The sequence below is a fragment of the Pristiophorus japonicus genome, chromosome 2, assembly GCF_044704955.1.
Source record: "Pristiophorus japonicus isolate sPriJap1 chromosome 2, sPriJap1.hap1, whole genome shotgun sequence".
Taxonomy (NCBI): domain Eukaryota; kingdom Metazoa; phylum Chordata; class Chondrichthyes; family Pristiophoridae; genus Pristiophorus; species Pristiophorus japonicus.
In genome coordinates this window covers 360,661,808-360,689,563 of record NC_091978.1, presented here as the reverse complement: position 1 = coordinate 360,689,563, position 27,756 = coordinate 360,661,808, and the positions used below count along the sequence as shown (strand labels likewise).

At 47.3% G+C, this 27,756-nt stretch overlaps 1 protein-coding gene across 1 annotated transcript in view; it reads left to right on the top strand.

The window, feature by feature from the left end:
* The first annotated feature begins 10,529 nt into the window (after window positions 1-10,529).
* LOC139231823 (protein FAM13A-like) overlaps window positions 10,530-27,756 on the top strand; it is a 143,830-nt gene continuing 126,603 nt past the window's right edge. Inside the window, exon 1 of the mRNA XM_070862535.1 lies at window positions 10,530-10,803. Coding sequence (XP_070718636.1) covers window positions 10,530-10,803 — 274 coding nt within the window. The remainder of the gene's footprint in view (window positions 10,804-27,756) is intronic.

Here is a 27,756-nt window from a genome sequence, read left to right as displayed (position 1 = left end):
TAGCCTGGGGCGGGTGACTGGCTTGTTGTCAAGGGGTCAGAGTGGTGTCGATGCCCCCACGGAACTGTAACTCAATAAGAGGCTTCGCCCTCAGGATAGCACACGAGAGGCGAAAGCCTGCATTCTTCCTTTTTAATCTGTCGCTCGGGAAAGTGGCCAAAGGTTTCACTGCAGGGTTCGAATTGGGAACGACGGTTGGAGAGAAAAATTTGGGCGGCGATTTTTATTTCCTTTTTGAAACGGGCTTGCTGGAAAATCTCTGCAATCGAAACCAGACGCCAGAAATCTGGCTTCGAGAGTGAAGTATTTTTCCTTCATTTCGTCCCCCGCCTCCGCACTCCACATCTGCGGAGTTGGCTCATGGAGTCAAATCAGCGGCTGGCAGATGTGGAAGCTTCCGGTTCTCTCGGCTGCCTAGCGACGTGCGGCCCACGATTGGCTCCGCCCCGATACTTGGGACCCGCCAGCCAATGTTCCCTTTAAGATGCGCAGTCGCACAGCGCTGTAAAAAGAAAAGATAGACATGCATTTCTATAGCGCCTTTCACGACCAACGGATGTCTCAAAGCGAGCCTCCTCCCACCTTACTTCATCGCTCTCGATCAACATCCTTCTGTTCCTTTCCTGCCCCATGTGTTTATCTGGCTTCTCCTTAAATGCACGTTTGTGATTCACCTCAGCCACTCTATGTGGCAGTGCGTTCCACATTCTCGCCACTCGCTTGAATTCCTCCTTAGATTTATTATCGAATCTCTAATATTCACGGCCCCTAGTTTTGGTCTCCGCCCCCCCCCCCGCCCCCCACAAGTGGAAACATCATCTCTGCATCTCTCCTATCGAACCCCTTCATCATTTTAAAAACCTCCATCAGGTTGCCCCTCAGCCTTCTCTTCGAGAACAAGGAGCCCCAGCCTGTTCAATATTTGCCGATAGTTGTATCCGAACAGTTCTGGTATCATCCTTGTAAATCTTTTTTGCATCTTCTCCAACGCCTCAATATCCTTTTGTAATATAAGAACGTAAGACATGATCTTATTAAATGGCGGAGCAGGCTCGAGGGGCCAAATGACTTCTGCTCCTATTTCTTATGTTTCTTAAGTCCATAAGAATTAAGAGCTGTAGTAGGCTATTTGAGTCTCCTCCGCCATTCTACCTCAAATCCTTCCTGCACTATCCCCAAATCCCTTCATTCCCTGAGTATCGAAAAACCTATCGATCTCTGTCTTGAATATACTCAACGACTGAGCATCCACAGCCCTCTGCGGTAGAGAATTCCAAAGATTCACAACCCTTTGAGAAGTTTCTCCTCATCTCAGTCCGAAATGGCCCGCCCCTTATTCTGAAACTGACCCCTGGATGTATTCAAAAGGGAGTTAGATGTGGCCCTTATGGCTAAAGGGATCAAGGGGTATGGAAAAAAATAGGAATGGGGTACTAAAGTTGCAAAAACGATCAGCCATGATCATATTGAATGGTGGTGCAGGCTCGCAGGGCCGAATGGCCTACTCCTGCACCTATTTTCTATGTTTCTATGTTTCAGTCTCTCCAGGCAGGGGAAACATCCTCTGAGCATTTATCCTGTCAAGCCCCTTAAGAATTTTATATGTTTCAATGAAATCTAAACTCGGGGTATATAGGCCAATATGGAGACCAGAACTATGCCCGGTATTCCAAGTGTGATCTGACCATGATTCTGTGAAAGTTTAACACAACCTCTCTGCATTTGGAATCCTATTTTGAGCAGTGGTGCAGCAGGGAGGGATTCAAATTCCTGGGGCATTGGAACCGGTTCTGGGGGAGGTGGGACCAGTACAAACCGGACGGTCTGCACCTGGGCAGGACCGGAACCAATGTCCTAGGGGGAGTGTTTGCAAGTGCTGTTGGGGAGGAGTTAAACTAATATGGCAGGGGGATGGGAACCAATGCAGGGAGACAGAGGGAAACAAAAAGGAGATAAAAGCAAAAGACAGAAAGGAGATGAGTAAAAGTGGAGGGCAGAGAAACCCAAGGCAAAAAACAAAAAGGGCCACTGAATATAAAGGGGCTGCAGGAGGAGTCAAAACTAAAAATCATGGTTTAAAAACTAGTATTAAAACACTCTACCTAAACGCACGCAGCATTCGAAATAAAGTAAATGAGTTGACGGCACAAATCATTACAAATGGGTATGATTTGGTGGCCATTACAGAAACGTGGTTGCAGGGTGGCCAAGACTGGGAATTAAACATACAGGGGTATCTGACGATTCGGAAAGATAGACAAGAAGGGAAAGGAGGTGGGGTAGCTCTGTTAATAAAGGATGATATCAGGGCAGTTGTGAGAGACGATATTGGCTCAAATGAACAAAATGTTGAATCATTGTGGGTGGAGATTAGAGATAGTAAGGGGAAAAAGTTACTGATGGGCATAGTTTAGAGGCCTCCAAATAATAACTTCACGGTGGGGCGGGTAATAATCAAGGGAATAATGGAGGCATGTGAAAAAGGAACGGCAGTAATCATGGGGGATTTTAACCTACATATCGATTGGTCAAATCAAATCGCACAGGGTAGCCTGGAGGAGGAATTCATAGAATGCATACGGGATTGTTTCTTAGAACAGTATGTTACAGAACCTACAAGGGAGCAAGCTATCTTAGATCTGGTCCTGTGTAATGATACAGGAACAATAAACGATCTCCTAGTAAAAGATCCTCTCGGAATGAGTGATCACAGTATGGTTGAATTTGTAATACAGATTGAGGGTAAGGAAGTAGTGTCTCAAACGAGCGTACTATGCTGAAACAAAGGGGACTACAGTGGGATGAGGGCAGAGTTGGCTAAAGTAGACTGGAAACACAGACTAAACGGTGGCACAATTGAGGAACAGTGGAGGACTTTTAAGGAGCTCTTTCATAGTGCTCAACAAAAATATATTCCAGTGAAAAAGAAGGGCGGTAAGAGAAGGGATAACTAGCCGTGGATAACCAAGGAAATAAAGGAGAGTATCAAATTAAAAACCAATGCGTATAAGGTGGCCAAGGTTAGTGGGAAACTAGAAGATTGGGAAAATTTTAAACAACAGCAAAGAATGACTAAGAAAGCAATAAAGAAAGGAAAAATAGATTACAAAGGTAAACTTGCGCAAAACATAAAAACGGATAGTAAAAGCTTTTACAGATATATAAAACGGAAAAGAGTGACTAAAGTAAATGTTGGTCCCTGAGAAGATGAGAAGGGGGATTTAATAATGGGAAATGTGGAAATGGCTGAGACCTTAAACAATTATTTTGCTTCGGTCTTCACAGTGGAAGACACAAAAACCATGCCAAAAATTGCTGGTCACAGGAATGTGGGAAGGGAGGACCTTGAGACAATCACTATCACTAGGGGGGTAGTGCTGGTCAGGCTAATGGGACTCAAGGTAGACAAGTCCCCTGGTCCTGATGAAATGCATCCCAGGGTATTAAAAGGAAGTTATAGCAGATGCATTCGTTATAATCTACTAAAATTCTCTGGACTCTGGGGAGGTACCAGCAGATTGGAAAGCAGCTAATGTAATGCTTCTGTTTAAAAAAGGGGGCAGACAAAAGGCAGCTAACTATAGGCCGGTTAGTTTAACATCTGTAGTGGGGAAAATGCTTGAAACTATCATTAAGGGAGATCTAGATAGGAATAGTGCAATCAAGCAGACGCAGCATGGATTCATGAAGGGGAAATCATGTTTAACTAATTTATTGGAATTCTTTGAGGATATAACGAGCATGGTGGATAGAGGTGTACCGATGGATGTGGTGTATTTAGATTTCCAAAAGGCATTCGATAAGGTGCCACACAAAAGGTTACTGCAGAAGATAAAGGTACGCGGAGTCAGAGGAAATGTATTAGCATGGATCGAGAATTGGCTGGCTAACAGAAAGCAGAGAGTCGGGATAAATGGATCCTTTTCGGGTTGGAAATCGGTGGTTAGTGGTGTGCCACAGGGATCGGTGCTGGGACCACAACTGTTTACAATATACATAGATGACCTGGAAGAGGGGACAGAGTGTAGTGTAACAAAATTTGCAGATGACACAAAGATTAGTGGGAAAGCGGGTTGTGTAAAGGACACAGAGAGGTTGCAAAGAGATTTAGATAGGTTAAGCGAATGGGCTAAGGTTTGGCAGATGGAATACAATGTCAGAAAGTGTGAGGTCATCCACCTTGGGGAAAAAAACAGTAAAAGGGAATATTATTTGAATGGGGAGAAATTACAACATGCTGCGGTGCAGAGGGACCTGGGGGTCCTTGTGCATGAATCCCAAAAAGTTAGTTTGCAGGTGCAGCAGATAATCAGGAAGGCGAATGGAATGTTGGCCATCATTGCGAGAGGGATGAAGTACAAAAGCAGGGAGGTCCTGCTGCAACTGTATTGGGTATTGGTGAGGCCGCACCTGGAGTACTGCTTGCAGTTTTGGTCACCTTACTTAAGGAAGGATATACTAGCTTTGGAGGGGGTACAGAGACGATTCACTTGGCTGATTCCGGAGATGAGGGGGTTACCTTATGATGATAGATTGAATAGACTGGGTCTTTACTCGTTGGAGTTCAGAAGGATGAGGGGTGATCTTATAGAAACATTTAAAATAATGAAAGGCAGAGAGGTTGTTTCCACTGGTCGGGGAGACTAGAACTAGGGGGCACAGCCTCAAAATACGGGTGAGCCAATTTAAAACCGAGTTGAGAAGGAATTTCTTCTCCCAGAGGTTGTGAATCTGTGGAATTCTCTGCCCAAGGAAGCAGTTGAGGCTAGCTCATTGAATGTATTCAAGTCACAGATGGATAGATTTTTAACCAATAAGGGAATTAAGGGTTACGGGGAGCGGGCGGGTAAGTGGAGCTGAGTCCACGGCCAGATCAGCCATGATCTTGTTGAATGGCGGAGCAGGCTCGAGGGGCTAGATGGCCTACTCCTGTTCCTAATTCTTATGTTCTTATGTTCTTATGTAAAAAGTTTGGGTATGGTTGCCTAGTGGTTATGGCACTGGATGAGCAAAGCAGAGGTTGTGAGGCCAAATCCCACCATGGCAGGTTAAATTCTTTGTGATTTACATAAGAAATAGGAGCAGGAGTAGGCCATTTGGCCCTCGAGCCTGCTGCGCCATTTAATAAGATCATGGCTGATCTGATCATGGACTCAGCTCTACTTCCCTGCCCATTCCCCATTTTCCTTTTCGCTCAAAAATCTGTCTATCTCTGCGTTAAATATATTCAATGACCCATCTTCCACAGCTCACTGGGGCAGAGAATTCCACAGATTTAAAACCCTCTGAGAGAAGAAATTCCTCCTCATCTCAGTTTTAAATGAGTGGCCATTTGTGTGCTGGCACCCGTACCTTTTAAATGTGGTGAGAGTTTCTACCTCCAACATCCTTTCAGGCAGTGTGTTTCAGACCCCCACCACCCTCTGGGAGAAGAAATGTTTCCTCATCTCCCCTCTAACTCTTCTACCAACTACTTTAAATCTGTGCCCCCTGGTTATTGACCCCTCTGCTCAGGGAAATAGGTCCTTCCTATCCACTCTATCTAGGCCCCTCATAATTTTATACACCTCAATTAAATCTGTGAACATCCTTTTTTGGCGTGGAAGCAAGTCATCCTCGTTTCGAGGGACTGCCTATGATGATAAAATAACCGTGAAATAACCAGTAAAACAATTCTCAACTGGTTCCCCAATCTCCTTCAAGGAAGGGACCCTCCTTACCTGGTCTGGCCTCCATATGGCTTCCATAATACACCAGTGCCACACTGCACGGCCCACTCGTAATGCCCTCAAGGCCACGAGGCAGCTGGGCAATAAACGGGCTTGGCAGTCTCACCCGCGAGGGCTACAAACACCAGCCTTGCCAACGACGCACACATCCTGAGAATGGCAGCCCTATTGCTAGAAGACAAGTTAACATTCCAAGCTCGAGTAGGAATGTCAAGTGTTTGTCCTGTCACAGAATCATAGAAAAATTACGACACGCAAGGAGGCCATTCGGCCACATCGTGTCCATGCCTGTCAATAAAGAGTTACCCAGCCTAATCCCACCGTCCAGCACTTGGTCCACAGCCCTGTAGGTTACGGCTCTTCAAGTGCACATCCAAGTACCTTTCATATGTGATGAGCATTTCTGCCTCCACCACCCTTTCAGGCAGTGAGTTCCAGACCCCACCACCCTCTGGGTGAAGAAATCTTTCCTCATCTCCCCTCTAATCCTTCTACCAACTACTTTAAATCTATGCCCCCTGGTTAGTGACCCCTCTGCTAAAGGAAATAGGTCCTTCCTATCCACTCCATCCAAGCTCCTCATAACTTTATACACCTCAATTAAATCCCCCCTCAGCCTCCTCTGTTCCAAAGAAAACAACGCCAGCCTATCCAATCTTTACTCACAGCTAAAGTTTTCCAGTCTTGGCAACATCCTCGTAAATCTCCTCTGCACCCTCTCTAGTGCAAACACATCCTTGTCCGGTGTTAATGAGTCCCTGGTGATTTAATGAGGGGGTGCAGCATTTAGGAACACATGGCAGTCGCTCCCGTTATTAATCACCAGCTTCTCATCTGCGATACCGTCCATATACTAACGTGATTCTTTGGTGCGGTAACGTTTTCAGATGCTGCTCGCATTTCTGAGATACCTTGGCCAACCGATACTCTCTTTTCTAATAACCCGGGATTTTTCTCTCCCACCCATAATGTTTGAAGACTGTGATTCGGCAAATCAGAAGAGCGCTGCATAAATAAAGTAGAGCGGCTGTACTTTTACAAGTTTCTCGTTATTTTTAAACGAATCCCCAGTGTACGCCAGCATCTGTAACTCTCTCGCCAGCCAGCTGTGCTGGCACAGATAGTGCTGTGGTGGCTATTTTCAAGTCCCTTAAATACTGCTGCACCCTTCTTATTTTCGACGACGCAGTGAATTATTTTGTAATGCAATTAATGGAGCAGATTCAATAGTAACTTCAAAAGGGAATTGGATGTATACTTGAACAGGAACCATTTGCAGGGCTATGGGGAAAGAGCAGGGGGAGTGGGGTTAATTGGCTCTTTCAAAGAGCTGGCACAGGCACAATGGGCCGAATGGCTGTGCTGTGTGATTTGATGAAAATCATCATCATAGGCGGTCCCTCGAACGAGGATGACTTGCTTCCACATGAGTTTACAGATGTTTCAATGAAGGACCCGATGTTCCAGTCCTGAACTCCAGTTGAAAGGGCGGAAGATGCCTGTGGGTGGATTTTTTTAACGTGTGGTGACCGTTGCACACCAGCCACCACACGGGCTTGACAGAGCTAGGCCTTTATCCAGTGGCAAGGGTTAACCAGGACGACTGGAGACCTGCTCTGCTGCACGGACCCAGTGCGCACACATATCGCACAGTGTGGGCTGGGCCCGTGCTATGAAACTATCAGCTTTGTTGAATTCACTTTGAGCGGGTGAATGGGTTAGAACGCAACGGCTCTGGGTTGTCTAGGACCATAACCGCTCGGATTCCGTGCTCCCAGTGGGTGGTTGTTGGATAGGGAGTGGGAACGTCGGCTGATTTTCCGAAGCACTGGGGGCCGGTTGTAACCCCCCCGCCCTGCCACCAGCTCCGAGGGGGTCCCGAGGCCTCCTTTAACGGCCCGGCCAAGCTGCTTGCTGGCCGGATGCTCCGTCTGCAGTGACTACTCAGGGTCAAGCTTCCTTCACCCTCTGTCAGCAACATCTCACCGCCGTCTCCTCAGCTGTCGGGCGCAGCACAGGCGCTTTCTGTGGATCCACCGCCCACTGAGAATGGACAGTTGTCTGGCGTTGGCAGGGGGCCATTGTAAGTCCCGGCCTCCTCCTCCGCCTTTCATTGAAGCTTGGAGACTAAATACTGTGCTGCGTTGATGCTGACACCCCACATTTCATGGCTGATTTGAGTGCGGTCCAATGGAAAAGCAACATTCTTTTCCTAGTGCGGTTTGGTGAATAACCTTTTTTTGGATGGTTTACATAAATAAAAGTGCTAGGAGCACAGCGCTGACTTAGCTTTGGGACAGACTCGTGCCAAACCTCTTGAGCCTGTGCCTCTTTTCTACTCCTCCAGCCGCACAACCCTTCAAGATCTCTGCTCTCCTCCAGTTCTGGCCTCTTGCGTCTCCCCGATTTTAATCACTCCACCATTGGTGGGCGTACCTTCAGCTGCCTGGAACTCCCTCCCTAAACCTCTTTGCCTCCCTACCTCTTTTTCCTCTGTTTCTCTCCACAGATGTTGTCTGACCTGCTGAGATTTCCAGCATTTTCTGTTTTTATATTATATAAATAAAAGTTGTTGTAAACACACTCCTGGCTGGCCTCCCACGTTCGACCCGACGTAAACTAGAGGTGATCCAAAACTCAACAGCCCGTGTCCTAACTCGCACCAAGTCCCGCTCACCCATCACCCCCTGTGCTCGCTGACCTACATTGGCTCCCGGTTAAGCAACGCTTCGATTTCAAAATTCCCATCCTTATTTTCAAATCCCTCCATGGCCTCGCTCCCTCCCTATCTCTGTCATATCCTCCAGCCCCATAACCACCCCACCCTTCCCCCCCCCCGAGATGTCTGCGCTCCTCTAATTCTGCCCTCTTGAGCATCCCTGATTACAATCGCTCAACCATTGGTGGCCGTGCCTTCTGTTGCCTCGGCCTCAAGCTCTGGAACTCCCTCCCTAAACTTCGCCGCCTCTCTTTCCTCCTTCAAGACGCTCCTTAAAACCTACCTCTTTGGCCAAGCTTTTGGTCGCCTGAGCTAATTTCTATTTGTGCGGCTCGGTGTCAAATTTTTTGTCTCATCATACTCCTGTGAAGCGCCTTGGGACGTTTCACTACGTTAAAGGCGCTATATAAATACAAGTTGTTGTTGTACTGATTATTCCAGGTATGCGATTATACTGTATTAATAGTTCTTGATGGGAGTCATTCGGGAGTTGCCATAGATATCTGATCTACAAGATGTGAATGCTGCAGTGAGACCACCATCGAGTGACGGAATGTACAACTTGAAAACTGCAGAAGGTTTCAATTTACTAACGTACTGGGAAGCGGCAAGAATGGAATGGAGGGGGGCGGGGCGTGGCAGCAGTTTGATCCTGAAAGGCAGAGGCAAAAACACTCGCCACATTTACAAAGTACTTGGATGTGCACTTGAAGTGCCGTAACCTGCAGAGCTACGGACCAAGAGCTGGAAAGTGGGATTAGGCTGGATGGCTCTTTGTCAGCTGGCGGGGACACGATGGGCTGAAATGGCCTCCTTCCGTGCTGTAAGCTTCTATGATTCTATGAAACTGTAAAATGCACACTCTTCTTTCAGTGCCCCCTCCCTCCCCCACTGTGATTTTTTTTCTCTTTCTTCCGAGATACTTGCCGCAATGCTCTGGATATTGATCTTTAATCCTGGAGACTCAGGGCCGGCCTGGAGGGTCTGCAACGCTTGCTGTGTAACTTCAGAAAATACTTTGCTGCCCCCCACCCCCCCTCCACTTGACTGCTGATCCTTGACAAGAAATCAAATCCAGTCGGCAGGTCGAAATAGCCCCTCTGTTCACCGCCGGTGTCTCCCTCCGGTTTAAACAGTATTTCCCCTGTTGCTGCTCCGAGTGATTCACAGCCGGTTGGAGCGATGAACCTTCTGTTGGACTCAGAGGAGCTGTAGGTCTTAAGTGCCTGTGTCAGTTGTGGCTCAGTGAACAGCACACTTGCCTCAGAGTCAGAAGGTTGTGGGTTCAAGTCCCACTAAGTACATAAACCCAGGCTGATGCTCTGAGGGAGTGCTGCACTGTCAGAGGTGCTGTCTTTTGGATGAGACGTCAAACCGAGGCCCCGTCTGCCCTCTCAGTGGACGTAAAAGATCCCATGGCACTGTTTTGAAGAAGAGCAGGGGAGTTATCCCCGGTTCCTGGCCAATATTTATCCCTCAATCAACACAACAAAAACAGATTATCTGGTTGTTAGCAAGTTGCTGTTTGTGGGAGCTTGCTGTGCGCACATTAGCTGCCACATTACAACAGTGACCACACTCCAAAAGTAATTCATTGGCTGTAAAGCGCTTTGAGCCGTTTGGTGTTCGTGAAAGGCTCTATACAAATGCAAGTTATTCTTTCTTTATACTTTTCTCCCCCTCCAAAACCTGTGGTTTGCGTGACCAATACATTGCGTTTCCATCCGTGCTCCGTGCCCGCTGTGATTTCCGACTCATTCTGTTTCGACGGTAAATGCCATGAGACCCCTGGGGCTAGTCAACAAGCCTTTGAAGTTGATCCACCTTTAACTTTCACTCTAGCAGCCTGCCAGTAACAAGCACAACTGCCGAGATTGGTTGTGTGACCCAGACGGTCCCACCCACCTGTCCCAACAAAGGGGCGTGAATATTTACATTTTTGTTTCCCGTGGCTACCGGGCAAACCTTCTCTCTTTCATTAGAGGAATCGAGAAGCCTTTCAAGCCGTCCGATTCCCCAAGCCTTCGAGATTGTATTTTTTTTATTGATTTGTTAGCCGCCAATCTGTGCTTATCGCTGAGATGTCACAAAGTGCTGCTGCCTGCTCGATGGAGGTGCCTGTTGTAGCCATGGTTGATTGTTCCCCGTTCCTCTGTTCTTTCCAGCAAAACAAGGCCGCAGTCAGGTTGAGGGAGGACGTGAAGAAGATTGTGGCCCAGCCGCTCAGCATGCAGAGGGTCTGTGGCTTCGGCAAGGTTTTTGGTGTCGCGCTTTATGAGCTCCAGCAACGAGGGCAGACGTTCGATGGGATCCCGTTTGTCGTGCAACACATGGTGGAATATTTGCAGGAATACGGTGAGCAGCATTACTCTACAGTAATGTATGAAAGACAACGTTAATAGTTTCTAACATTACAACAAGAACTGCACTTCAGCAAAACTACTCCAGTGGCTGTAAAGCACTTTGGGATATCCTGAGGTCGTACAAGGTGCAATATAAATGCAAGTTCTTTCTCTTCTCGTTACCTTCTCATTCTCTTCTCTTTCTCTGTTTTTCTTCATCCCTTTCTCCTCCTTCTCTTTCTTTTTTTCCTCCTCTTTTTCTTTCTCCTTCTCTTCTCTCTTTCTCTTTCTCCTCTTTCTCTTTTTCTTTCTCCTTCTCTCTTCTCGTTTCCTCCTTTTCGCTTTCCTTTTTTATCTCTTTTTCTTTTTCCTGTTCTCTTTGTCTTTTTTTTCCTTTTTATCCATTTTCATCTCTTTTTCCTTTTTTCCTGTTTTCTTCCTTCCCTCCCTCCTCTTCACCCTGCCCCCATCCAGCCGATGATGATGCCAAAGCGGGCGCCGCTGGTTTTGGGGCCTGAGTCCCACTCCAGGGCTTGAGCACGTCAACCGTGACCGACACGTCAGTGCGGCACGCGGGGGAGCGCTAGGCTGTCCTTCGTGCTGCCTGTCAGATGGGACGATAAACCGAGGTCCTGTCTGCCTGTTCGAGTGGACGTAAAAGAGCCCGTGATGATATTCAAACAAGAGCAGGCGAGTACCCCCCCCGCCGGGCCAACATTTATCCCTGAACCATCATCAGTAAAACTGACCAACTGCTCATTTATCCCACTGCTGTCTGTGACATCTTGCTGTGCGCAAATAATTAGCCGCCGCATTTGCTTGTTGTTAGGCAGTCCCTCGTATCGAGGATGTTCACAGGTGTTTCAATCATATTCCAGATCCCAAACTGCATCCTGAAGGGTGGAAGATGCCTGTGCGTGGATTTTTTTAACGTGTAGTGGCCGTTGCACACCAGCCACCACACGGGTTTGACAGAGCTAGGTCTTGGTCCAGTGGCAAGGGTTAACCAAGACGATTGGAGACCAGCTCTGCTGCACGGACCTAGTGCGCGCACAATCGCAGTGTGGGCTGGTCCGTGCTGCCTCTTCTGGGCCCCAAACTCACGCCTCTCCTGGGCCCCGATGACATCGCCCTGCTATCTCTCGCCGCTCCTTCGCCCCGACCTCGTGTACCTGCCCACGCTCCAATCACCAACTTGTATAGGACCTTGGTTACAGCACACTTGGCGTACTATGCACAGTTTTGATCACCATATTATAAAAAGGATATAGAGGCAGGAGTGGCGAGGTCGGGGCGAAGGAGCGGCGAGAGATTGCAGAGGGACGTGATCGGGGCCCAGGAGAGGAATGAGTTTGGGGCCCAGAAGAGGCGAGGGCCTAGGGGCAGCACAGGCCAGCCCACACTACGATATGTGTGCGCATTAGGTACGTGCAGCAGAGCTGGTCTCCAGTCGTCTTGGGTAATCCTTGCCACTGGACCAAGACCTAGCTCTGTCAAGCCCGTGTGGTGGCTGGTGTGCAATGGTCACCACATGTTGGAAAAATCCACGCACAGGCATCTTCCACACTTCAGGATTTAGTTCGGACCTGGAATGTTAGGTCCATCATTGAAACACCTGTGAACTTTTTGATGTGGAAGCAAGTCATCCTCGACTCGAGGGACTGCCTATGATGATGAGAGGCACTGGAGAAGGTGGAAAAGGGATTTGCAAGGATGATCCCAGAACTGACAGGATATACTTATCAGGAAAGGTTGAACAGGCTGGGCTCGATTCTCTAGAATAAAGAGAAGGCCAATATGTGACCTATTCAAGGTCTTTAAGATTAAGAAAAGATTTTATAAGGTGGATATGGAGAAATGGTGAATGCTGGAAACGTGCTGTAAAATCAGGGATTGTGTAAAACTGTGATCTCTTCCTGACTGAAAGTGAAACGGCAGGTTTAAGTTTCCAGTCTAAAAATGACTCTGGTATTTATTCCACAAACATTTAACGTGTTTGTGTGACAGTCCTGAGTACCATTTTAAGGCAGGCGTTAACTCATTTAAAATGAACCCGTTTAAAATAAATTATTTAAAGTCTGCATTAAATTAGCAGGCGGAGGAGTTCACAAGAGCCTGTTAACTGCTGCTACAATTATACAACAGACATTTGATCTCCAGAGAAAGAAGGACCTGCAGTGTCTTTCCAGGAATTCCCTGTTTTATTGATGTGTGCGTGTTAGATACCGGGATTACTAAAAATACACGAGCCGGAACATCCATGGGGGTGTGACCCCGACCATTACTCTGCGATCACTCCCGCTGCGAACTCCACCACTGACTCTGTTGAAGGTTGTAGGCTCAGGGAGTGGGGCCTCCGGGAGTGGACTGTAAGAACGCTGGGTTTCGGTATCCTGATAAATACATGGCGAGGAATCCTTACTCAGGAAGGAACTCTGGTTTACCTGGCAGCATTTTCTTACATCGCAACAGTGAATAGACTTCCTAGAATGATTCATTGGCTGTGAAGCATTTTGGGTCATGTTTGAGAAATGCAAGCGCCTTATTTCTGTTAAAGTTTTATATATTAAAAAAAAATCTTTTATTTTTCTGCCCCCTCAGTACGCCCGCTCACATTATCCCCTTCAGTGTGAGAATTGCTAACCAATCTCAGCTTTGCCAGCAGTGTGGTAATGACTGGAGGCAAGGATGAAAAGAAAGACTGATTTGCACTTCTATAGCGCCTTTCACGACCATCAGACGTCTCAAAGCACTTTGCAGCCAATGAAATACTTTTGGAGTACAGTCACTGTTGTAATGTAGGAAGCGCGGTAGCCAATTCATGCACAGCAAGCTCCCACGCAAACAGCAATGTGATAACAACCAGATAATCTGTTTTTGTTATGTTGATTGGAGGATAAATATTGGCCAGGAGACCAGGGATAACTCTTCAAAATAGTGCCATGGGATTTTTTACCTCCACCTGAAAGAGCACTCAGTTTAACATCTCATCCAAAAGACAGCACCTCCAACAGTGCAGCACTCTGAGTGTCAGCCTATATATTTTTGTGCTCAAGTCTCTGGGGTGGGACTTGAACCCACAACCTTTGGATAGTAAAAGCAAGTGTGCTACCCACTGAGCCACAGCTGACACTTAAAACATGGTCCCCACTTCGACGGCATAGATTACTTTTATTCCAATCAATCTTGAGATAGTTAAAATCACCCAATGTTATTGGAGCGAGCCTTTGGATTAGTGGTTGGAGGTTGAGGGTTGAAACACTGCTCCAGACAATAACAACCGATGGTGAGGGATCGGAGTCAGTGCCAGTTCCAGCTCAGTGCTGCCCCCTGTGGGCCGGCTCTACAATGGCCAATGGAGGGTGATTGTGAGAGAGCCCAGCAGGAGGTCTATGGTCACTGACCTGTCCCCTCAGCAGCTGGCCAGGCCGAGGGTTATGAGGAGAAATTTGTTCCGATTCGAATATTGTTCAAAAAACTTCTCATTTCTTTGGGATTGAGTAACACTTTTTTTTTGACGCTTTGAAAATTTCTCGCAAACTATTTTTCTTTAAAGTGTTAACTGTTTGTTTAATTGCAAAATCGAAAAGAGGGGAGATTGCTAAATTTCAACTTGGGGAAGAAGTGCAAAACAGGAGGCCGAGCCGCTATTGGCCAATCGGCATCCCACCGAAGTTGAACTTTACCCTCTACGTGTCACAGGATGACCTCGCGTAATATAGTTTGTGGAAGCTTTTCAGATTTGAAATTTGGGAAACTTATCTCTTTGGCCAAGCTTTTGGTCACCTGCCCTATTTTCTCCTTATGCGGCTCGGTGTCAAATTTCTTATCTCATAATACTCCTGTGGAGTGCCTTTGGACGATTTACAACGTTAAAGGCGCTATATAAATAAATAGAAGTTGTTGTTGTTGAAACACTACTCCTTGCCAAAGAAAAGTCGGAATAGGAGAGACTTCTCCAGCGATATACGGAATGAATTCCTTATGGAGGACCCCACAGTACAACCTGTAGGATCAAACCTTCCTCGCAAACAGTGGACAACCATCGACCGCCTCAGAACCGGTCACAGTCGATGCTGCCACCTTCTCCATAGGTGGGAGATTAAAGCCTCCCCCCATCATGTGACTGTGGAGCTCCCAATCAGACACTGGAGCACATCATCGAGCATTGCCCTCAGAGGGAATTCGCAGGCATTTCACGCTGTTACACCGGAAGCTTTGGCCTGGATATCTGACTTGGATGTTGACGCTTGATTTGCTTTGCTGTTGCCATCCGAAAGAAGAAGAGAAGATTTCTCCAGCGACACTTTCCAATGTTCTGTGGTCTTGGACCTGTGGGCCTTTTATACTGTAATTGTCACTGGCCAAGGGCACCGCTTTGTACGCACGAGATCTATTTACCATCTTCCACATGAATTGACTATGTCTACGGGCCGTGGAATAGAGAGCGCTGTCCATTGTCCGAGCACTAGCTATCACTTGTGCAAAGAGTGCAAGTGTAGGCCCGCACGAGGTGGGATTGGCCGCAGTTTGACCTTGGTGGGTAGGATGGGGCCGAGAGCGGGGGTGGTGGGGAGTCACATTCTTGCCGTTTGTAACGTATTTGCTTCATGGGTTCTTTGTTTAAGAATTCGTAGCAACACATTGCTGTTAAGAACTAGTTGGTTTATTAGCAAAACATTTAACAATCACACTACGCATTACCAGTCGATCCACCAGGCTCACATCCCCCATCGTGGATCCCCCGAACCCAACTGGCTGGGGTTTTATTGAGTCTCGTGAGCGTCACGTGACTGGCTAAGCCACTCCCAACCCAACAGCTCTACAAACCTGTGAGCATACTCACAGGGTGTCTACATTCCACCATTGTTTGATACTGGGGCTGCAAGATGGTGGAAATCCACCTTTGGGGTGTTGTTGCCGATTGGTCGCTACTGCATCAGCCGCCTGTTACACCCCCCGCCCGCTTGCCCTTCTGTGGAGCTGACTATCTGACGGGGAGTGCAACGGGCGGTCGGGGTGACACCACCCGCTTTGTGCGAAAACCTCAGGCAGATTTCCGGCCCGCCCGTCTTTCTTACAGACTCCGATGTCGTTTTCAGCTCTTCTCGTTCTCCTGATTACCATGTGTACCGATGCAATAAAAGTTGGTCTTCCAGTTGTCAGGGTGCAAAGTAATAAAAATGTTGCTGTTGGCGTTCCGTCTGCACCACAATAATAGCCTCTCTGTCCCTCAGTTAATCGTTTACCATAACTGCCAGCTGCTGTCAATATTTGAACACGCCCAGTGATACAATTCTAACATCCTGACAAGAACATAACATAAGAACATAAGAAATAAGAGCAGGAGTAGGCCATACGGCCCCTTGAACCTGCTCCGCCATTTAATACAATAATGGCTGATCTGATCATGGACTCAGGTCCATTCATAGAAACATAGACAGTCCCTCGAAATCGAGGAAGACTTGCTTCCACTCGTGAAGTGAGTTCTTTGGTGGCTGAACTGTCCAACACGAGAGCCACAGACCCTGTCACAGGTGGGACAGATATTCATCGGGGGAAGGGGGGATGGGACTGATTTACCACACTCTCCTTCCGCTGCTTGCGCCTGATCTCTTCATGCTCGCAGCGTTGAGATTCGAAGAGCTCCCGAATGCACTTTCTCCACTTAGGGCGGTCTTCAGCCAGGGTCTCCCAGGTGTCAGTGGTGATGTTGCTCTTTACCAGGGAGACTTTGAGGGTGATCTTGTACTATTGCTGCTGCCCACCTTTGGCTCGTTTGTCATGAAGGAGCTCCAGCAGTTATTTAGGTTCACTTCCCTGCCCGCTCCCCATGACCCCTTATTCTCTTATCGGTTAAAAGCTCAAGGCAATTGGTGAGGGTGGATTCACTCTGGAGCATCCACGATGCTGAGAATGACATGAGTAGCACGTGTAGCGAGTTGGTCTTACCGCAGGTGAAGGGTCCACAGCCAGATAGGGAATGGAAAACCAGCAGGAAGAGCAGTGCAAGGAAAGTAGTGCAGGGGTCCCCTGCTGTCATCCACCTGCAAAACAGATACACCGTTTTGAGTACTGTTGAGGGGGATGGTTCATCAGGGGAGGGCAGCAGCAGCCAAGTTCATGGCACTATGGCTGGCTCTGCTGCACAGGAGGACAGGAAAAAGAGTGGGAGAGCGATAGTGATAGGGGATTCAATTGTAAGGGGAATAGATAGGCGTTTCTGCGGCCGCAACCGAGACTCCAGGATGGTATGTTGCCTCCCTGGTGCAAGGGTCAAGGATGTCTCGGAGCGGGTGCAGGACATTCTGAAAAGGGAGGGTGAACAGCCAGTTGTCGTGGTGCACATTGGTACCAACGATATAGGTAAAAAAAGGGATGAGGTCCTACAAGACGAATTTAAGGAGCTAGGAGCTAAATTAAAACGTAGGACCTCAAAAGGAGTAATCTCAGGATTGCTACCAGTGCCACGTGTGAGTCAGAGTAGGAATCGCAGGATAACTCAGATGAATACGTGGCTTGAGCAGTGGTGCAGCAGGGAGGGATTCAAATTCCTGGGGCATTGGAACCGGTTCTGGGGGAGGTGGGACCAGTACAAATCGGATGGTCTCCACCTAGGCAGGACTGGAACCAATATCCTAGGGGGAGTGTTTGCTAGTGCTGTTGGGGAGGAGTTAAACTCATATGGCAGGGGGATGGGAACCAATGCAGGGAGACAGAGGGAAATAAAAAGGAGACAAAAGCAAAAGACAGAAAGGAGATGAGTAAAAGTGGAGGGCAGAGAAACCCAAGCCAAAAAACAAAAAGGGCCACTGAATATAAAGGGGCTGCAGGAGGGGTCAAAACTAAAAATCATGGTTTAAAAACTAGTATTAAAACACTCTATCTAAACGCACACAGCATTCGAAATAAAGTAAATGAGTTGACAGCACAAATCATTACAAATGGGTATGATTTGGTGGCCATTACAGAAACGTGGTTGCAGGGTGGCCAAGACTGGGAATTAAACATACAGGGGTATCTGACGATTCATAAAGATAGACAAGAAGGGAAAGGAGGTGGGGTAGCTCTGTTAATAAAGGATGATATCAGGGCAGTTGTGAGAGACGATATTGGCTCTAATGAACAAAATGTTGAATCATTGTGGGTGGAGATTAGAGATAGTAAGGGGAAAAAGTCACTGGTGGGCGTAGTTTATAGGCCCCCAAATAATAACTTCACGGTGCGGCGGGCAATAATCAAGGGAATAATGGAGGCATGTGAAAAAGGAACGGCAGTAATCATGGGGGATTTTAACCGACATATCGATTGGTCAAATTAAATCGCACGGGGTAGCCTGGAGGAGGAATTCATAGAATGCATACGGGATTGTTTCTTAGAACAGTATGTTACAGAACCTACAAGGGAGCAAGCTATCTTAGATCTGGTCCTGTGTAATGATACAGGAACAATAAACGATCTCCTAGTAAAAGATCCTCTCGGAATGAGTGATCACAGTATGTTGAATTTGTAATACAGATTGAGGGTGAGGAAGTACTGTCTCAAACGAGCGTACTATGCTTAAACAAAGGGGACTACAGTGGGATGAGGGCAGAGTTGGCTGAAGTAGACTGGAAACACAGACTAAACAGTGGCACAATTGAGGAACAGTGGAGGACTTTTTAGGAGCTCTTTCATAGTGCTCAACAAAAATATATTCCAGTGAAAAAGAAGGGCGGTAAGAGAAGGGATAACCAGCCATGGATAACCAAGGAAATAAAGGAGAGTATCAAATTAAAAACCAATGCGTATAAGGTGGCCAAGGTTCGTGGGAAAATAGAAGATTGGGAAAATTTTAAACGACAGCAAAGAATGACTAAGAAAGCAATAAAGAAAGGAAAGATAGATTACGAGGGTAAACTTGCGCAAAACATAAAAACGGATAGTAAAAGCTTTTACAGATATATAAAACGGAAAAGAGTGACTAAAGTAAATGTTGGTCCCTTAGAAGATGAGAAGGGGGATTTAATAATGGGAAATGTGGAAATGGTTGAGACCTTAAACAATTATTTTGCTTCAGTCTTCACAGTGGAAGACACAAAAATCATGCCAAAAATTGCAGGTTACAGGAATGTGGGAAGGGAGGACCTTGAGACAATCACTATCACTAGGGGGGTAGTGCTGGACAGGCTAATGGGACTCAAGGTAGACAAGTCCCCTGGTCCTGATGAAATGTATTCCAGGGTATTAAAAGAGATGGCGGAAGTTATAGCAGATGCATTCGTTATAATCTACCAAAATTCTCTGGACTCTGGGGAGGTACCAGCGGATTGGAAAGCAGCTAATGTAACGCCTCTGTTTAAAAAAGGGGGCAGACAAAAGGCAGGTAGGCCAGTTAGTTTAACATCTGTAGTGGGGAAAATGCTTGAAACTATCATTAAGGGAGATCTAGATAGGAATAGTGCAATCAAGCAGACGCAGCATGGATTCATGAAGGGGAAATCATGTTTAACTAATTTACTGGAATTCTTTGAGGATATAATGGGCATGGTGGATAGAGGTGTACCAATGGATGTAGTGTATTTAGATTTCCAAAAGGCATTCGATAAGGTGCCACACAAAAGTTACTGCAGAAGATAAAGGTACGCGGAGTCAGAGGAAATGTATTAGCATGGGTAGAGAATTGGCTGGCTAACAGAAAGCAGAGAGTCGGGATAAAAGGGTCCTTTTCGGGTTGGAAATCGGTGGTTAGTGGTGTGCCACAGGGATCGGTGCTGGGACCACAACTGTTTACAATATACATAGATGACCTGGAAGAGGGGACAGAGTGTAGTGTAACAAAATTTGCAGAAGGCACAAAGATTAGTGGGAAAGCGGGTTGTGTAGAGGACTCAGAGAGGCTGCAAAGAGATTTAGATAGGTTAAGCGAATAGGCTAAGGTTTGGCAGATGAAATACAATGTCGGAAAGTGTGAGGTCATCCACCTTGGGGGAAAAAAAACAGTAAAAGGGAATATTATTTGAATGGGGAGAAATTACAACATGCTGTGGTACAGAGGGACCTGGGGGTCCTTGTGCATGAATCCCAAAAAGTTAGTTTGCAGGTGCAGCAGGTAATCAGGAAGGCGAATGGAATGTTGGCCTTCATTGCGAGAGGGATGGAGTACAAAAGCAGGGAGGTCCTGCTGCAACTGTATAGGGTATTGGTGAGGCCGCACTTGGAGTACTGCATGCAGTTTTGGTCACCTTACTTAAGGAAGGATATACTAGCTTTGGAGGGGGTACAGAGACGATTCACTAGGCTGATTCCGGAGATGAGGGGGTTACCTTATGATGATAGATTGAGTAGACTGGGTCTTTACTTGTTGGAGTTCAGAAGGATGAGGGGGGATCTTATAGAAACATTTAAAATAATGAAAGGGATGGACAAGATAGAGGCAGAGAGGTTGTTTCCACTGGTCGGGGAGACTAGAACTAGGGGGCACAGCCTCAAAATACGGGGGAGTCAATTTAAAACCGAGTTGAGAAGGAATTTCTTCTCTCAGAGGGTTGTGAATCTGTGGAATTCTCTGCCCAAGGAAGCAGTTGAGGCTAGCTCATTGAATGTATTCAAGTCACAGATAGATAGATTTTTAACCAATAAGGGAATTAAGGGTTACGGGGAGCGGGCGGGTAAGTGGAGCTGAGTCCACGGCCAGATCAGCCATGATCTTGTTGAATGGCGGAGCAGGCTCGAGGGGCTAGATGGCCTACTCCTGTTCCTAATTCTTATGTTCTTATGTTCTTATGTTATACTGACCAATCCAGCGAGCCACCAGCATTGTCCTTTTATTGCTCCCATTGAACTGCCCTTCATTAGCTATCAACAGGAGCACATTCATCTCTCGGTCATCATTGAAAGTTTCACGTTGGGGTTCCCCCTTCATCATCCAGTCAGGACTTCAGGTTCCGACCAGGAAGCTTCTATGTTTGATCCAGGGCAGCACAGACTTACCTGATCTCGGCCCTGGTCTCCGTAGCAACGCCCATCTCCGCCCTTGCCTCAGCTCATCTGCTGCTGAAGCCCTCATCCGTGCCTTTGTTACCTCTAGATATGACTATTCCAACGCACTCCTGGCTGGCCTCCCACATTCTACCTTACGTAAACTAGAGGTCACCCAAAACTCGGCTGCCCATGTCCTAACTCGCACCAAGTCCCGCTCACCCATCGTCCCTGTGCTCGCCGACCTACATTGGCTTCCGGTTAAGCAACACCTCGATCTCAAAATTCTCATCCTTGTTTTCAAATCCCTCCATGGCCCTCGCCCCTCCCTATCTCTGTAATCTCCTCCAGCCCCACGAGATGTCTGCGCTCCTCTAATTCTGTCCTCTTGAGTATCCCTGATTATAATCACTCACTAATCGTTGACCGTGCCTTCTGTTGCCTAGGCCCCAAGCTCTGGAACTCGCTGCGAAAACCTCTCCGCCTCTCTGCCTCGCTTTCCTCCTTCAAGACGGTCCTTAAAACATACCTTTTGACCAAGCTTTTGGTCACCTGCGCTAATTTCTATTTATCTCCTGTGAAGCGCCTTGGGATGTTAAAGACGCTATATAAATACAAGTTGTGTTTGTGATGCTCAATCACACGCACTTTCCATCTGGGTTCACTGAATAGCAGCCAGGAGAGGGCACCCCATAGCTCACCTCTCTAATTTCTAGCCCTAAGGGGTAGATATGCAGCCTCCTCCTCTCTTTGTCCCATCACAGGAACAGCAGGAGGCCATTCAGCCCTTCTCAAGTCTGCTGTACCATTCAATTAGATCATGGCTGATCTGTAACTCAACTCCATTTACCCGCCTTTAATACCTTTGCTTAACAAAAACCTATCAATCTCAGTTTTGTGAATTTTCCAATTGACCTCCATCCTCGACAGTTTTTCGAGGGGGAATTAAGTTCCAGATTTCCATTAACCTGTGTGTGAAGAAGTGCTTCCTGACCTCACCCCTGAACGGCCTGGCTCTAATTTTAAGGTTATGCCCCCAGCCCCCCTTGAGTTTAATTTGGATTAAACTCAAATTAAACTTCAGATCAAACCTAAGCCTTTCTGGCTGCGTTCCGCACAGTGTTCCCAAAACTGCGGGTAATTAATCGGAGGACTATTTGGTTTGTTCTGGGGAAGGAGGGGACAGGTGTCTGGAATGCAATGCCCTGGCGTGGTTACTGAGGTGCAGGTTTCTGCTGGGTCAGTCGGAGTTGCAGGTGACAACGGGAGGGTTGTGAAGCAAAAGCCTCCAAGCTTTATCAACCCTGACAAGACTGCTTACGGAGATTAAAATGTGGCACTGATATTGGCCAGTCTCCAATACATCACTGAATGAAACTTGAAACAGCCCGCCAACAACAGATAAGTAGTTCCACCAATTAGCATTTGCCCAGAAGTACGTAGAGCGTGCGTGCTGGTGTTAACCCGATTTGCGTGCTGGGCGGGAAAACCAAAAAGCGACGTGGCCAATATTTTTCTTTTTAAAACACAGGGAATTGCACTGGAGAGGGTACAGAGGACATTGACAAGGATCTTGCCAGGAGTGGAGAATCTTAGCTATGAGGAAAGATTGGATAGGCTGGGTGTGTTTGCCTTGGAACAGAGGAGGCTGAGGGGAGACCTCATTGAGGTGTCATCATCAGAGGCGGTCCCTCGAACGAGGATGACTTGCTTCCACATGAGTTCACAGATGTTTCAATGAAGGACCCGATGTTCCAGTCCTGAACTCCAGTTGAGGGGGTGGAAGATGCCTGTGCGTTGATTTTTTTTAACGTGTGGTGTATAATTGAGGTGTATAAAATTATGGGGGGCCTAGATATAGTGGATAGAAAGGGCCTATTGCCCCTAGCAGAGGGGTCAACAACCAGGGAGTATAAATTTAAAGTAATTGGTAGAAGGTTTAGAAGGGATTTGAGGGAAATTTCTTCACCCAGAGGATGGTGGGGATCTGGAACTCACTGCCTGAAAGGGTGGTAGAGGCAGAAACCCTCACCACATTTAAAAAGTACTTGGATGTGCACCTGAAGTGCCGTTACCTACAGGGCTACGGACCTCGAGCTGGAAACTAGGATTAGGCTGAATAGCCTCTTGTCAGCCGGCGCGGACACAATGGGCCAAAATAGCCTCCTTCCGTGCTGTAAACTTCTATGAATCTCCACTTAGCAATTGTGTCTCGTAATTGTTAGCAATTACATCCAGAATCTCGTCATGAAGGTGGCTGCACTTTATTGAGGTGCGAGCAGTGGATTGGATCTGCTCGAAGACCTGACTTGGGCTGAAATCAGCGTAGCTTTTTAAATCGGAAAGTGCAGGGTAAGTACTTATTGAACAGCTCAGAATAGTCGGCGTGCTTAATACGTCATAAGTGCCGCCTTCGTAATCGACGGCCACAGTAATGGCAAATAGTTAGCGCCATTTGCCTGATATAGGCAGGTGTAATGTATGCATCTGTGAGGATGCTTACAGATTTGCAGAGCTGTTGGGTTGTGAATGGCTTAGCCAGTCATGTGATGTTCACAAGACTCAATAAAACCCCAGCCAGTTGGGTTCAGGGGATCCATGATGAGGCAGGTGGTTGTGAGCCTGGTCGATGAACTGGTAATGTGTAGTGTGATTGTTAAACTTTTTGTGAATAAACCAACTAGTTCTTAATAGCAATGTGTTGCTATGAATTCTTAAACAAAGAACCTCTGAAGCAAATACATTACAGTGGGTGTCTATGATAAGCGGGGTCGTAAGAACATAATAAATAGGCCATGTGGCCCCTCGAGCCTGCTCCGCCATTCAATAAGATCATGGCTGATTTGATCCTGGTCTCAACTCTACTTTCCTGCCTGATCCCCATAATCCTTGGCTCCCCTATAGTTCAAGAATCTGCCCATCTCAGCCTTGAATATATTCAATGACCCAGCCTCCACAGCTCTCTGGGGTACAGAATTCCAAAGATTCACAACTCTCTGAGAGAAGAAATTCCTCCTCCTCTCTAACTTCCTACATTACAGCAGTGACTATACTTCAAAAGCTGTAAAGCGCTTTGAGACATCCGGTGGTCGTGAAAGGCGCTATATAAATACAAGTTTTTCTTTCTTTCTTTATATGGGCGACCCCTTATTCTGGAACTGTGCCCCCTAGTTCTAGACCCCCACCCCACAAGGGGACGGTGTGAGTGGTGTGGACTGTACCATTAAACAGCTTCTGTTGTGTGTATCGCCTCTGTTATATACGCATACTATAGAGATACTCTCTGTGTAGTCAGTGTATAGTTGCATAAGATGGAGACTTGTTTACCGGAGATACCATCAACAAGGTTCACACTGTATACACTATGCTGGCACCACCAGAGGGTGCAACTGGTGGAGGCCCAGGTGTCACCTGTACACCACAGGTACCCAGGTATAAAAGGGAGTCCAGCATGTGGTGTCCTCACTCTGGAGTTATATTAAACGGACTTAGGTCACTACAGTTCAATACTGTGCCTCGTGGAGTCATTATCAGAGCATCTAAAGACATAACAGCCTCCATAACTAGACGCGAATGCAAAGGATGTCATAACAGATGGTACGGTGGTGCGGAGCACTGGAGCACCTTGAGATGCATACGTTGGCCAACTATCTGCTCCGTTCCCAATCTCCGCCACACCGCTGCGGGTAGGGGCACAGGGATGGCTGCTGCCCCGGTCGGTGCTTGTGGGATAGGGGGAGAGGAAATTCTGCGGACTGACCGATCTCCCAGATGGCTCTTCTCCACTTCCTGGTGAGCAGCCGAGGGACTGACAGAAAGAATGAAGCTGCTTCGTCTTGTTCACAAACAGTGTGCTCGCACCGAGTCCCGCTCTCCCATCACCCCTGTGCTCGCTGACCGACACTAACTCCCGTTTAAGCAACGCTTCCAGTTCAAAATTCTCATCCTTGTTTACAAATCCCTCCATGGCCTCGCCCCTCCCTATCCCTGTAATCTCTGTCAGCCCCACAACCCCATGAGATGTCTGCGCTCCTCTAATTCTGCCCTCCTGAGCATCCCTGATTATAACTACTCTGTTATGTTCAGAATAACTCCACAAGACTGTATACTGTAAGCTCAAACTGTTGTGACCTTGGTCTCTTTAATGTAACTCCAGAGTGAGGAAGCAGCATGGTAGACTGCCTTTTATACCTGCTTGCCCGGGGTGTGCAGGTGACCCTTGGGTCTCCCACAGGTGCGCCCCCTGGTGGCAAGTCTTACACATTGGTAAAGTTTACATACATAACATGCTCAACCATTGGTGGACGTGCCTTCAGCTGCTTGGGCCTCAAGCTCTGGAACTCCCTGCCTAAACCTCTCCGCCTCTCTTTCCTCCTTTATAAATACAAGTTGTTCTAAATACACTCCTGGCTGGCCTCCCACATTCTACCCTATGTAAACTAGAGGTGATCCAAAACTTGGCTGCCCATGTCCTAACTCGCACCAAGTCCCGTTCACCCATCACCCCTGTGTTCACTGACCCACATCGGCTCCCGGTTAAGCCACGCCTCGATTTCAAAATTCTCATCCTTATTTTCAAATCCCTCCATGGCCTCACCCCTCCCTATCTCTGCAATCTCCTCCAGCCCCATAACCGCCACCCCCCCCCCGAGGTATCTGCGCTCCTCTAATTCCCTCTTGAGCATCCCTGATTACAATCGCTCAACCATTGGTTGCCGTGCCTTCTGTTGCCGAGGCCCCAAGCTCTAGAATTCTCTTTACGAAGTTCTTTAAAAGCTACCTCTTTGACCAAGCTTTTGGTCAACTGCTGTAATTTCTTCTTATGTGGTCTGGTGTTAAATGTATCTGTTTTGTCTTATAATACTGCTGTGAAACGCCTTGGGGCGTTTTGCTACGTTAAAGGTGCTATATAAATACAAGTTGTTGTTGTTTGGTCTGGTAGCTGTACCTTTAATTCAGGCAGAGGGGAGCAGTGCCTTGAGTTTAAAGAGCTACCTCCACTTCTGTGACTTCACAGAAAGTCAGGCACACTGGTAATGAGAACGAGTGGAAAGAAAATTCTTCTGTAAATACGTTGTACATTGTCGCTTCTTCACAGCTTTGCTTGATCAGTTTGTTTAATGATTTAACCGTAGAACAAAGTCTGTTGTCTTAGTCTTGTCACGTATTGAGGACCAGAGATCGATTCTGTGGAGGAATGAGGATATTTCGAGTAACTTAAAAATAATTAACAGACAGGATTCCTGTTAAGAACACCAGAATTAGGAGCTGGAGTAGGCCATTCGGCCCCTCGAGCCTGCTCCACCATTCAATAAGATCATGGCTGATCTTCGACCTCAACTCCACCTTCCTGCACTGTCGCCTATCCCTCGATTCCCTTAATATCCAAAAATCTCCTCAGCCCAAAGGAAACATCCTCTCTGCAGCTTACCCTGTAAGAATTGTGTTTGTTTCAATGAGATCACCTCTTAAGGCGTGGCGACTTTATTGCAGTGCATCCTGTAGACAGTGCGCACTGCAGCCTGGGTAAATGCAAGGGGTCTGAGGCAGCGATTGGCTTGAATTTAACGCGTGCGCTATCATTGGGCAGATCAGGGTCACAGCGGGGCGACGGGAGGCCAATCACATCAGAATCCTCTCCGTCACATTGCACTGGTCGGATTGCCTCGACACCGTCCAGAAATGGGCAGTTTTCTCGAAGCAAACCCGGGCCTAAATCAAATGGAAAACCTTGTGTCCCCCCCAGCACCCCAGTGATAATGAAACACAGCACTCAAAAAGTTTCTAGTCTGCAATCTAATCTGGGGAATTAGGCTGGAAAGTACTTGAGCTTTGTTCCTAGTTTGATATCACTCGAGCTCATGTTGCCCTCCTGCTCCTTGTGTTGCCGATACCAACCCCGTGTCTCTGTTGTTCTCCCCGTAATCCATGTATCAGTTTCTGTAAATTTGCACCTTGGAAACTGCCCTTTATTGTGGTATTAACTCTCCACGTTACATGTTCTTCATTACCAATGGCTCCCTTGACAGTCAAATCACAGATTAAAGAGTAGGGGCATCATATCTTTCCACGTAGCGTCTGAGGGGCCAAGCAACCTTTCCTCCATTGAAAGCGTTTACTTTCTTCTCTCAGGAAATTTCTTCTCTTAGAGGGTTGTAAATCGCTGCCTCAGAGAGCTGTGGAAGCCGGGACATTGAATGGATTTAAGACGGAGATAGACAGTTTCTTCACCGATAAGGGAATAAGGGGTTATGGGGAGCGGGCAGGGAAGTGAAGCTGAGTCCATGGTCGGATCAGCCAAGAACGTATTAAATTGCGGAGCAGGCTCGAGGGGCCGTATGGCCTACTCCTGCTCCTATTTCTTATGTTCATATTACCATCTCCCATTGAAATTGTCCCTTTCATCGCATCACAATAACAGCAACTTGCATTTATATAGCGTCTTTAACTTTGTAAAATGCCCCAAGGCGCTTTGCAGGAATGTAGAGAAAAATTGACACTGGGCCAAAGCAGGTATTCGGACAGCTGACCAAAGGCTTGGCCAAAGAGCTACACTTTAAGGAGCGTCTTAAAGGAGGAGTGAGAGGTGGAGAGGTTTAGCGAGGGAATTGCAGAGCTGGTCGGCTGAAGGCACGGCAGGAAAAGGAAATGAGGTGCGCACAGGGGGCCAGAGTTGGAGGACCGCAGTGTTCGTGGAGAGTTGTAGGGCTGGAGGAGGTGACTGAGATCAGGTGGGGCGACGGAGGGATTTGGACACGAGGGTCAGAGTTTTAAAATCTGGGAGTCGCCGGACCGCGGAGCCAATGTCGGTCAGCGAGCGAGCACAGGGGTGATAGGCGAATGGGATCGTACGCCCTTGTAAATCGTTTCCCCTGCTGAGTTACAGGAACTACCAATTGGCCTCTCGATTCATAGAAAAAAAAACATAGAAAATAGGTGCAGGAGTAGGCCATTCGGCCCTTCTAGCCTGCACCGCCATTCAATGAGTTCATGGCTGAACATGCAA